The sequence below is a fragment of the Balaenoptera borealis genome, assembly GCF_965194805.1.
Source record: "Balaenoptera borealis genome assembly, chromosome: 13".
Lineage (NCBI taxonomy): Eukaryota > Metazoa > Chordata > Mammalia > Artiodactyla > Balaenopteridae > Balaenoptera > Balaenoptera borealis.
The window spans coordinates 26,981,077-26,993,445 of record NC_138870.1 but is presented as its reverse complement, the minus strand read 5'-3'; the positions used below and the strand labels follow the sequence as shown (position 1 = coordinate 26,993,445).

Below are 12,369 nucleotides of genomic sequence, written 5' to 3'. Positions count from 1 at the left end.
AGATGTGGATTTAAATAAAGCTGTAATAGCACTACTGTCTTCAGTAAGATGTGACTTCAGCTCTTACTTTATTTAGAGAAAACTATTGACATTGGAGATGAGGCATAATGGAGAAGAAAAAAATCCCTTAAGCTACCAGGCTGTTTGAGGGTGCGTACCTGGAACAGGTGTCAGGAAGTCACCTACCTTCTTGGGCCTCAGTTTCTTCATCTGCAGAATTAAAGGGTTGGATTCAAAGGTTATTTTAGGCTTGAAGAATCACTGTTGATTCTGTTTTTGGATGGTGGAAAATTTTGAGTTTTTATCAATCTTAATTTGGAATTTTGCTATACTTCTTGCTCATCAGTATCTAACATGAAGAACAGGGATCAAACAAAAATAACAGGGACTTACCTGGTGGCGCAGTGGTTAGGAATCTGCCTGCCATTGCAGGGGACACAGGTTCAAGCCCTAGTCCAGGAAGATCCCACATGCCGTGGGGCAACGAAGCCCGTGTGCCACAACTACAGAGCCCATGCGCCACAACTACTGAGCCTGTGCTCTAGAGCCCGTAAGCCACAACTACTGAAGCCCGCACGCCTAGAGCCCTTGCTCCACAACAAGAGAAGCCACCGCAGTGAGAAGCCCGCACACTGCAACGAAGAGTAGCCCCCCCCACTCACCGCAACTAGAGAAAGCCCGGGAGCCACAATGAAGCACCAATGCAGCCAAAAATAAATAAATTAATTAATTTTTTTAAAAAAATTTGACTTAAAAAAAAAAAGGAGAGAATAACAGAGACCTAATTGTTTGCTCTCCTCTTTTCATCTTACCTTGGCATTCAGGATCAGAAGACAGTATGAATTCTCTCCTTGCTGACCTGGGGGCATTGTTGAGGGGCGGGGAGATGGGGAAGCATGAGGTGAGGCTTCCTATTCTGTTTGTTGACTTCACCCCATGCCTTGTGTCCAGCTACTAATGCAGTCAGGATCAGTTTTATGTGATGGACTACCTTGCTTAGGAGCTTAGTTTTCCTTTACTCTGACAACCTTGTTCTGATCAAGAGGGTATGGACAGTAAAGGTAAAATACTGTCTTTGTATATACTGTCATCAAGTACCTGAGGGACAATCCAAATTTTAGGCAGGTACTTTTAGCCCCTTGAATTTTCTGTATCTATTTGAAAGATATTTAAAAGTCTTTCAATTCAAAATCCAGAGTGTAAACAAACTCAAAAAACATTTCCTCTATTTCTGTCTCCTCTTTTCCTCAACGCAAAAATGTTCAAGTCAAGTCTGAGTTACCCAAGGGTTCGTCACTTATCTTTCTCTAGGCACTTGCCTCCACCGCTCTCTGCCTCCTGCTCTTTGTCCAGTGGCTTCTGAAATGGTTTTGCCATGTAAGAGGTTGAAGCTAATTTTAGATAAAGTGAAAATTTGTGGATTTTCTGTGGACTGGATTGCTCTTTGCCAATTTCATTCCATTTTGGGGTACTACAGCTGCTAAATTTTAGCATTTATTGTTAATTTACATTATAAACGGTGTTAGAGCAGTGGAATGGCATAGAAAGTTCAAGCTCAGTAAGCATTTTATTTAACCCAATGCCTAATTTATAAGGTACTATGAGTCTGTGTGCTTTTACCTGTCTAAGGAAAGCCTATTCGATGCCATGTATTACAGAGTTATATCCAGATTATAATAAACTGATGAGACCCAGGGGAAATGTTTCATATGTATTAAATATATACTTATATATTCCCTCACATAGGGAAAAATGCTGGCAACAGAGATTTATTTTTAAAGAATAAAATACTCTTAACTCTGAGAAGGTTAACATAAAAGGCAGTGCAACCTTTTCTTTATAATAGTTGATTTTGTTTATAATAGTTGGCAAGAATATTTTAGAACATAAAATTACTATAAAACCTTTGTATTTTTTAATTGATACTTTTAGCATTTTATTAAGTAAAAGTTTTTTAAATTAATTTTTTAATTGAAGTATAGTTGATTTACAATGTTGTGTTAGTTTCTGCTGTACAGCAAAGTGAATCAGCCATACATATACATATATCCACTCTCTTCTAGACTCCATTTCCATATAGGTCATTACAGAGCACTGAATAGAGTTCCCTGTGCTATACAGCAGGTTCTTATTAGTTATCTTTTATATATAATAGTGTGTATATGTCAATCCCAATCTCCCAATTTAAAAACCTTTGTATTTCTTTTTCCTCTTTCAGGCTAATTTGTGTTTTGTGGATATTGACAACCATTTTATTGAGTTGCCTGAAGAATTTCCACAGTTCCCCAATAAAGTAGATTTTATCCAGGAACTCTCTGAAATTCTTCTTCAATTTGGGATCCCTCCTGAGGGCAGCCTACATTGTAGTGAGAGTGCCACCAAGCTAAAGAATCTGGTTCTGAAAGACTTGGTCAATGACAAGAAGAATGGCAACGTCTCTGCTAATAACATTAGCATGTATGAGTTACTGAAGGGCAACGAAACCATAGCCCGCCTCCAGGCTCTAGCCAAGCGGACTGGTGTGACCGTGGAAAAAATGGACCTCTCTGCCTCTTTGAGTGAAAAAGAAAAAGATTTAAAACTGCAGTGTGAAGAGGCAGAACTAAGGGACTACCAGCTCAACGTACAGCTCCGAGAGGTCTTTGCTAACCGCTTTACACAGATGTTTGCAGATTATGAAGCGTTTGTGATTCAGACTGCCCAGGACATGGAATCTTGGCTGACCAACCGGGAACAGATGCAGAACTTTGACAAAGTAAAAAGAAGCAGAGTTTCCCTTTTTATGGTTCTTAGTGGGCTATACATTACTGATTTTGTTAACTTTTTTAAAATACAGATTTTTCCCCCTCTCCTTTCCCTTTAAGAACTCTTTTTTACCAGTATTTTATACTATATAAAATAATTTCACTGGAAAGTATAAATCAACTAGCTCATTAAGCTGCTCATTGAATTATGTATTTAATTGCCTTTAACCTTATTTTTAACTTTTCTATACTTTGAAGATGTTTGAAATGAAACTTAAATTCCATGTTTTTCAAATCTGTTAATACTATCTCACCTTGTAAGCATTTTATTTACTCATATTTTAGGATCAAGTCTAGTTAAATGAGGCCTATTCCTTTTCTAATAAATCCTTATTCTTATATTTTGTCTTCATCCTGCAATGAAGTCACAACTTGCCCATGTAAAGGTAACAGTTTACTTTCAGAAGGTAAATTTTTATCTCATCTTAGGATCAAAAGAGAGAAAAAGTGAGGTTTTATGAGAAAAATGAGTTTTTATGACTTTAACCCTCTGTTCCTAAGTTTTTGGAAAGGGAAGACAGAAAACGACACTAACTTTTGATTGTCCTGCTGAAATTGAAGCTTCTTTCTAAGGTTTACTATAGAGTATTCTTCTGCCAGTTTTTCTGGACATATCCACCAAATTTTTTTTTCTTCCAGACAAAAGCACTTGAGGGTGTGCATTAACTCTTTCAGGTCACTAGGGTGTAGTTCAGTCCCTTGCCTCTGTGATTGCCGAGGCATGATATTGCTATTAGAATGAGTTATGGCTTTTTGCTAAATAGTATCTTTGTATCATGAAAGACCGCTCAAAGGGGCTAATATGTTCTAAGAGGCTAATCTACAATCTTGGAGCATCTGACAAATAAGAATTAATAAAAAATTTTTGTAAAGGTGGGTGGTATAAAAGATTATTTTCTGATTTCATCAGATTTTTTTAGATGAGTTATATAAAGCACATTTAACAGTTAATTTCTGATGCACTTTATGTTTGAGAAAACTTCTTTAACAAATTAAGAAGCTTTCACCTCTCCAAATGTATTCTTGCTCTTAGTTTCCGTTCTCATTAAGCTTAACCATTTTTCCACATTTTTTCCTAGCCAGCTTGGAACTAATCTGTGTATACTCATGATTTATCCTTGGAGCAATTCAAATTCTTATCTAAATCGAGCACTGGTACTTTCTTCCTTCTTAATCTTTATGTAGCTTCAAACTATAAATGGAATTCTTTTTATATAACCCCTAGAGAAATGAAAGTTTCATGTTGGATTCCAGAAGGCTTGTAATCATCTCATTTTCACTAGGAAAATTTACAGGACTATCACATAGTAGTCCTGCAAGCCAAGTTTTTGCTAACTTAAGTGATGTAGCCCACAAGGATCTGAATATCAAAAGCCAGACATTTGGTCCATTTAGGAAAAAAGGCTGTTTGCTCTATGAAAAGTAAAATTGATATTTATCTGTAAAACATCTTTTGAAGAGGTGAACTATTTCTGGAGATGACTGTGAACCTTTATTTGGCTATTTGGATTTGTGTAACTACATCTGAACTATGGAGGCACTTAAATTGAATAAGTGGATTTCTGTAAGGAAGTTTTTCAAAGGCATCCTAAATTTCAGAATTTATTTCCTAAATAAATATGCTAGGAGGAAGCTAGTGAGTATTAAGGAGAGTAACCTTAGGTCAGAACTTATCCTTCCACCTTTCCCCTTCTGGCTTTTGCCACATTGCACCTAATCAAAAGAATGAAAAGCAAAAGCAACCCCACAGCTGAAATAGTAATCCACTTCCAAATTTTAGCTAGTGTCAAATTGTGGCTAGAATTCCTCTACACACATGGACCTGAGGAGCCAAAGGAAAAAAATGAACCCTTTGAATTAGAAACTGATTACAATTTACTGAACCATTCCATGCAAGCAGACAAGCTGGTAACAGGAACATGTGGCTGGTTGTACATGTTTTCCAAAGGCTTGGCTAGCTTTGGATGGTTTTTCAGGCAGTGCTTTTTTTAGTTGTTAAGGCCCAACCTATTCTTTCAGCACAGGTCTGGATGGAGTTTGATCTTTAACTAATGCTCATCCATCAGTTTTTAACTGTGGGGGCCTAGGAAAACATCCCCCTGAACCAAAGATTTTACCCATAAGCACAAATTCCACGTTGTTGGGTTTTTTAAGGTTATTGCTTATGTATATCTTATTGTATCGGTTAATCACCTCGATGCCTTATGACTTGGAGGTATTTGGCACAGGCTAGGAATAGAGAGCAGAAGAAATTACAGCTCACTGGGGAAAGGGGTCAAATTTAATGGTAAGTAAAGAGAATGATTGACGATAATGCAGCAACTGATCTACCGTCTTTCATTAATGATGCCCTTTTTTCTGCATAATGGTCATGAGGACCAGAATGTAAATCAATTTTGAAAGGTGGGATCAGTGCTAAAGAACTAAGTGACCTAAATTCTATGACTTTAGAAGATAGGAAGAAAAAGTGGAGTTTTAAGGATTTTTAAATTTCAAGCATCAGTTTTGTGTGTTATAAGATTGAAAAGGAATGATCTTAGCAACAGATAATTTTTGGATTTATCATGTAGTATTGAGGTGGTCTCTTTGCACTAATAATTGCCTAATTATCTCATTACAGGCTTCCTTTCTGTCTGACCAGCCAGAACCTTACCTGCCATTTCTTTCACGCTTCATTGAAACACAGATGTTTGCCACCTTTATTGATAATAAAATTATGTCTCAGTGGGAAGAGAAAGATCCTTTGCTTCGAGTCTTTGACTCTCGGATTGAGAAGATAAGACTGTATAATGTAAGGGCACCCACCTTGAGGACATCTATATATCAGAAATGCAGCACTTTAAAAGAAGCAGGTACATTTGTTATGCCTTTTAAAATTAACTTAAAATCCATGATCATATCTTTTTACACATCATTGGCCTTATAAACCACAGAATTAATTTTCAATTTTAGACTTCTTGGTTAACCCTTGTACTGTATCAAGAGATGCTTTCTATCGTTTCGTTTCCTTCTGTTTTGTGAGCTAATGTCTGTCCTGTTTCTGCTTGACATTCCTCTTCCCTCAGAAGATGAAAAACAGTAACAAATTGAATGGAATACAACTGTAAGGTTGCTGTGAAAATGTTAATTTCTGTCTTTCTGCTTATTTTGCCTTTTTGCTTTTTACCTCTTCTCTCTTCATCCAAGGAAAGATAAGTATTAATTTAAAATAGTAAATTTGAGTTGCTGCCTAATTTACTAACTAAAACAGTATATTTACTTTAGTGGTGCCATTAATTAAAATAGCTTCATTTATTGAAATTAAATCTCTAGATTCTTGTATTCAAATTAGAGGTTCCCAACCCTGACATTAGTTTTTTCTCTCAGAGAATTATGAGTCTTGGCCAATCTTGTCTGGCAGTGTAATATAGTCCATTAAATAAATAATCATATTAATAGTCAGTGTTTACTGAGTACATACTATGTGTAGGACATAATACCAGCTGTTTTACGTGCATTTTGACATTTGATCTTAATAATGAGGGGGTATAGACACATTTTATTGTCTGTTTTATTGCCGTCTTCATCTTACAGTTGAGAAAACTGAGAGGTTAAGTAACTTGCTGTGATTGCATAGCTTGTGGTTGGTAGAGCCCTGATTTGAACCAGAGTTTGACTGATTCTAGCCCCTGGAGTCTCACTACCACATTAGCTGTTCATTCAATAAATAAACATGTAAAATGTACCAGTCCACACAATTTTATACATTTATACCTAGTTCCTAACTCTTTCTTTGCCAAATAAACTGATATCTATCACTTGAGTGCCCCTTCCTTTTATTTCTTCCTCTTCGTGTAGAAGTTATTTGAGAACATTTTTTTTTTCTGGAGCAAAAAGGGGCAGCAAATGTGGATTTTCTTGGCTCTGCCTCTGTTGCTTGCCTTTCTCACTTCATTTTAAATAGATCAAAGTTACAGGAGTGGTGATGCTGTAGTTGTAGCATATTTTAAGGAAAGAAGTATATAAATGATGTCTCTTGTGTAGCCTTAGAGGTTTCTGATGACTCGCTGAAACATCATTCTGTTGTATCCCACTTATGAGGATAGATCCTTGGAGCCCCTTTAGGAAGTGACAATTGTTTCTGTGTTTCTAGAAGTTGAGGGAGTAGAGTGAATGAAATTGTCTATGCCTATTCAGAGAATAGTATGACTTTCAGTGCTTTAATAGCCATGTAAATAGTATAATGCCTTGTTGAGCAAATTTTATTCCTCCCTTCCTGACAGAATTTTTTAAATGAAGTTAAGTGCTGATTGCTGTATTTGTGTGCTTCTAGAAAATCTTTTCAATTAAAATAGATTTTCTATCAGCCTCTCAGAGTTTTATACTCCTACTGTCATTGCAGAAGTTATATAAACTGTTGAAAATGTACCATTATAGCTTATATATGAAGTCCTTTTATTTTATGATGCTATTAAAAAAGCATTGACAAACAGACAATATGTACCCAAAACACTTCTTCTTTACTGCTTTTATATTAAAAGAGCTTTAAGAACAACAATAACAACAAAAATGTACCGTTACAGATTTAATATATATGAAAAAGAGATTAGGCTAAATTAGGAATAGTCTCCCAGGAACTTAATTTATCAAAGACTTTCTTAAAAAGTAAAAGGAGGGCTTCCCTTGTGGTGCAGTGGTTAAGAATCCACCTGCCAATGCAGGGGACACGGGTTTGAACCCTGGTCCGGGAAGATCCCACATGCCGCGGAGCAACTAAGCCTGTGCACCACAACTACTGAGCCTGTGCTCTAGAGGCCACGAGCCACAACTACTGAGCCCGCGTGCCACAACTACTGAAGCCCACGTGCCTAGAGCCCGTGCTCCACAACAAGAGAAGCCACTGCAATGAGAAGCCTGTGCACCACAACGAAGAGTAGCCCCCACTCGCTGCAACTAGAGAAAGCCCGTGCACAGCAACGAAGACCCAATGCAGCCAAAGATAAAAATAAAAATGAATAAATAAATTTATTTTTAAAAAAAGTAAAAGGAGGCAGTCAGCTGTAAGTATGTCTGTCTCACAAATGGTGCAGATATTTCTTTTATCAGGTAAAATTGTCTCCTCCCCACCCTCACCCACAGCAGAAACTAGAGAGACTAGGATTCTTTTGTTGACATTGGATTTTATTGTGTATCTTGTGTTTTTTTTTTGTCCTTTGTCGTTTTGCTTTTGTTTCTGTTTTGCCTCTAACTAAAAAGAATTTTGATTTGCAGGTGAACTCTTTAGGCAGAGGCTATCTGCTGCTGATATTGTGGCACCAGAACCTCATGATTTCTGTGCAGAAAGACACCAAGTTGCTAGTAACGCAGAGTTTTCTTATTCCTTACTGATCACAGAAAATGAGTTTTGGCACAAACCCTTGAAAGTCTAACAACAGCCCCATGATCTCTCGAAGCAGGCATTTAATAATTTCTGAATGTTCAGTATTCACTGATGATATAATCACTGAAAAGTAGCATTGCATTATGCTCCCTATGACAATCTTATGAACCCTAGAATAATTCATTGTGAATCATGATTTTTGTTTTTACAGAGCTTCCTAACTAAAGGAGAATAACTCAATATCAGATGGACTTTTTTCTGTCATTTTAAATCCAATGGAAAAACTGAAGCTACTTTTCCTTTTTTCCTTTTGTGAGAACAGAAGCACTTTTTGGCAGAGATGGAATTCTGTAGTATTTCATGGAACATAAAATTGTCAGGACTTCAGAGAATTCCATGCCATGAATCTAAGCATTATTTCTCTAACCATCTGTTAATTGTGTTTTATAAATATTAGGAAACATTAAGAGTATAGATACGGTTGTGGAGAGTCAGGGGGCATCATTGAAAATTAAATATCATTTCACATTAAAACATGACATCCTTTTGCCCAGCCTAGAACATATGGACTGTGTTTCACGAGAAGTTACAAGTTACACATTAAAAATAAAATGAAATTCAAAAAGTTGTGGATAAATTCATATGAGTTATAAAGAAAAATTAGGGAAGCTTAAAACAGATATCTAACATTTTGAAGTTTAGGGTAATAATGCCTTCTGCACACGTGCCTTAATGCTGCAAATGCAAACACCTGGCTGGGAGGCATCGATCTCACATAAGATGGTCTTAAGCAGGTCCATTTGACAAGAGTGGAATGTGTCATGGACAGACCCATCCCCGTCCAAAACAGAAATTTTTCTAGAGTATATATGGGGAAGAGCCAGCAATACTCAATCTGCTGGTATTGAATGGGGCAAAATAAACTGATTCTATGAAATATTTGTAAAAATACCTTTTTACTTCTCTCAAATCCCAAGATTGGCAGTTCCCACGGTGTGTTCTGTTTATCACACAACCACACTTACTGCTTGTTCTCCTTGCAGTAGTCTCTAGGCAAGGGATGGGAGACCTAATCTTACTTCACAAGTATTATATCTTTTCTTGAAAATTCAGTTGATAAAAGCATTTAAGATCAGATTTTTTTACCAGAAAAATAGTTCACTGTTTCCTGGGCCTTTGAAACATCTCTCAACTTTATGTGGTTTTAAAATAGAAATGTTGAGTAATTCCTATCTTTTAACTCTGGCCTATTTTATTCTTCAAAAGGCAGTTTCTTATCCCCTGGACATTTTCTAAATGCCTGCTTATTTTATTTTTCTCTGCATTATGCCTTTTGATCTAATAAACACTCCTGAATGACTCCTACTAATGAGAATGTGTTGCTAAAAGTGAGGTAATAAACTTTACACAGTTCCTTGTTTTTACAAATGGAGAAGCATGAATATTTAATGGATCTTTGCACAAAGAAATAAAGTAACATAAGGCTACAGTGCTTGCTTTTTTCTTCCCTTTACTTGTCTTTCAGCTCAAGGAAAATATTTTATTTGCCATCATTTTCTTTAATGTTGTACTTAGAACCATATTTTCATTAAGAATATTGAATTTCCCACTTAAGGGAAACTGTTTCAATACTAAATTATAGATTTTTTTTAACCCCTCTGCCCTGCTTTTGACAGATGCAGAAAATAGTATGAAAATTAATTATCTAGTATTTACTTAAAACTAACCTTTTTATACTTAACATTATACTGATTTCTGAAGAGCTCTTGTAAAATCTATTTCAGACTATCAGAAAGGTTGAGTTTCTTATCACTGCATGAATGGAGGAAGCATTATTTTTTAAAGTTTAGCCAATGAAATGTCTCTAATATGTTATGAATTTAATTTATAGCCCAATCAATTGAGCAACGACTGATGAAAATGGATCACACTGCAATCCACCCACATCTACTTGATATGAAAATTGGTCAAGGCAAATATGAGCAAGGGTTCTTTCCAAAGTTACAGTCTGATGTCTTGGCAACAGGACCAGCTAATAACAAGTAAGCATGTTCTTCACTTGAGTAGTTGGTTGAAGGAGTGAATGAAGGGTGCAGTGCTGTAATGGGGAATGCTTAACTATTAAACATTTTATCAGTCATTACTTTTTCAAAGACCAAATTAATCTGCTTGAAATATGAATTGACACTCAATGAGTATTTGACTTTTAATTCCATCATGTAAGAAAATCCGAAGACTAGATATTTTTCTCTTGTTGAAGTAATGTGCACTTGGGAATAGTTTCATTTTAAATGACTGTTTTAAATATAATGCTAATACTGTCTAACGGAATTAGAAAAGTTATGCCTTCACTGTCTGTATTAGTTTCCTAGGACTGCTGTAACAAAGTACTGCAAACTTGGTGGCTTAAAATGAGAGAAATTTATTCTTTCATAGTTCTGGAAGCTAGAAGTCCAAAATCAAGGTATTGGCAGTGCCATGCTGGCTCTAAGGCCTGTAGGAAAGGACCCTTCCTTGCCCCTTCCCACTTCTGGTAGCCCCAGGCATTGTTTGGCTTACAGGAACATAACTCAGTCTCTGCCTCCTCTTCACATGGCTACCATCCCTCTGTGTCTGCTCTCCTCTTGTAAGGACACCAGTTATGTTGGATTAGGGCCCACCCTAAATGCCCTTATCTTAACTTGATTACATGTGCAAAGACCCTCTTTCCAAATAAGGTAACATCCACAGGTGCTGGGATTAAGACTTCAGCATATCTTGGGGCTTCCCTGGTGGCTCAGTGGTTAAGAATCCACCTGCCAATGCAGGGGACACTGGTTCAAGCCCTGGTCCGGGAAGATCCCACATGCCGCAGAGTAGCTAAGCCCGTGCACCAGAACTACGGAGCCTGTGCTCTAGAGCTCATGAGCCACAACTACTGAGCCCACGTGCCACAGCTACTGAAGCCCGCGTGCCTAGAGCCTGTGCTCCGCAACAAGAGAGCCACCACAATGAGAAGCCCGCGCACCGCAATGAAGAGTAGCTCCTGCTTGCCGCAACTAGAGAAAGCCCGCACGCAGGAATGAAGACCCAATGCAGCCAAAATAAATAAATAAGTTAATTAATTAATTAATTAATTAGGAAAAAAAAAGACTTCAGCATATCTTTTAGGGAGACACAATTCAACCCATGACACCATTTTGTACTTTTAAGTATCAAGTGCAGAAATTACAAAACAACCAAAAATAAAGGTAAACCATATCGTTTCTTATGGTAGATGATTCCACTCAGAAAATATCTGAATATGGTTAGAATTGAAAAGAGTTATTTGGATTTAGGGGAAGTCTTGATTTTAGTTGAACACAAGAATGTAATAAAGAAGGATTTTACAAGAAAAGAACTCAAAGGAGAGTATTAATGGGGAATATGGTAAGTTGGAAAGAAGCCTTCGAATTGGAAATCAGCAGTTCTGGAATTTAGTTCATTCCTGACCACTAACCAGCTTAGGATCCTTGGACAGTTTGGAATCACTTGCCCCTTTTCTCATTTAAAAACACTCTAACATTCTATAACATCTGTGATTTTATTAAAGAGGCTCAGAGAAGGAAAGGGAGGAACCAGGCAGTGGCCAACAAATGAGATAGAAGACTGTGGTAGAGATTGAGCGTATAAAATGGAAGTGGCGTTGAGCCACCAGAATTGTCAGAAGGCAAGTAGAGAATCAGTGAGGGGAATAAGACAGGTGGAATTATGCCTTTTAACCTAAATGGCCCAATCCAAATAATAATATGCAAGTTCTTGAAAGATGGCTTTAAAGTATGATGTTTCTGTCTAACATATGATCTGCTGAGCTACATGTTGGGGAAGTTTTGGTACTTACCTCTTTATTTCCCATGATGATTGTCATGATTTTATTGGTCAGGAAAAAAGAAAACTTAGTAAATTATCTTTATTATATGTGATGGTAATGCTTGGTTTCATTTATTAAACACTATACTAAGCTAAGTATTGTGCTACTTGGAGTTTCTTGGGATGCATATATATGTGGTAATATTTGCATATCTTGTGTTTGTATAGTTACTGTCCTATTTTTAATAACCTGAAGGAATGAAACCCTTACCATTTTCCCAGCTAAAGGTGTTCCTTTAAATGTGTTTCTGAAATGTGTCAAAATTACTGATTCATTTAGGTCTACACGTGAGAAAACTACAGTGATAGCAAACACAT

The 12,369-nt window shown here is 36.8% G+C and overlaps 1 protein-coding gene across 10 annotated transcripts in view; it reads left to right on the top strand.

Annotated features, from left to right (window-relative positions):
* DENND5B (DENN domain containing 5B) overlaps positions 1-12,369 on the top strand; it is a 228,235-nt gene that overhangs the window by 157,476 nt on the left and 58,390 nt on the right. For 8 of the 10 annotated variants that reach the window (XM_082352055.1, XM_082352060.1, XM_082352058.1 and 5 more), the window contains 3 exons: positions 2,219-2,755; positions 5,425-5,656; positions 10,055-10,205. In XM_082352055.1, the coding sequence (XP_082208181.1) occupies positions 2,219-2,755; positions 5,425-5,656; positions 10,055-10,205 (920 nt within the window). Of the gene's footprint in view, positions 1-2,218; positions 2,756-5,424; positions 5,657-8,054; positions 8,142-10,054; positions 10,206-12,369 lie in introns of all 10 variants that reach the window. The other 2 variants (XM_082352054.1, XM_082352062.1) reach the window with 1 other exon arrangement.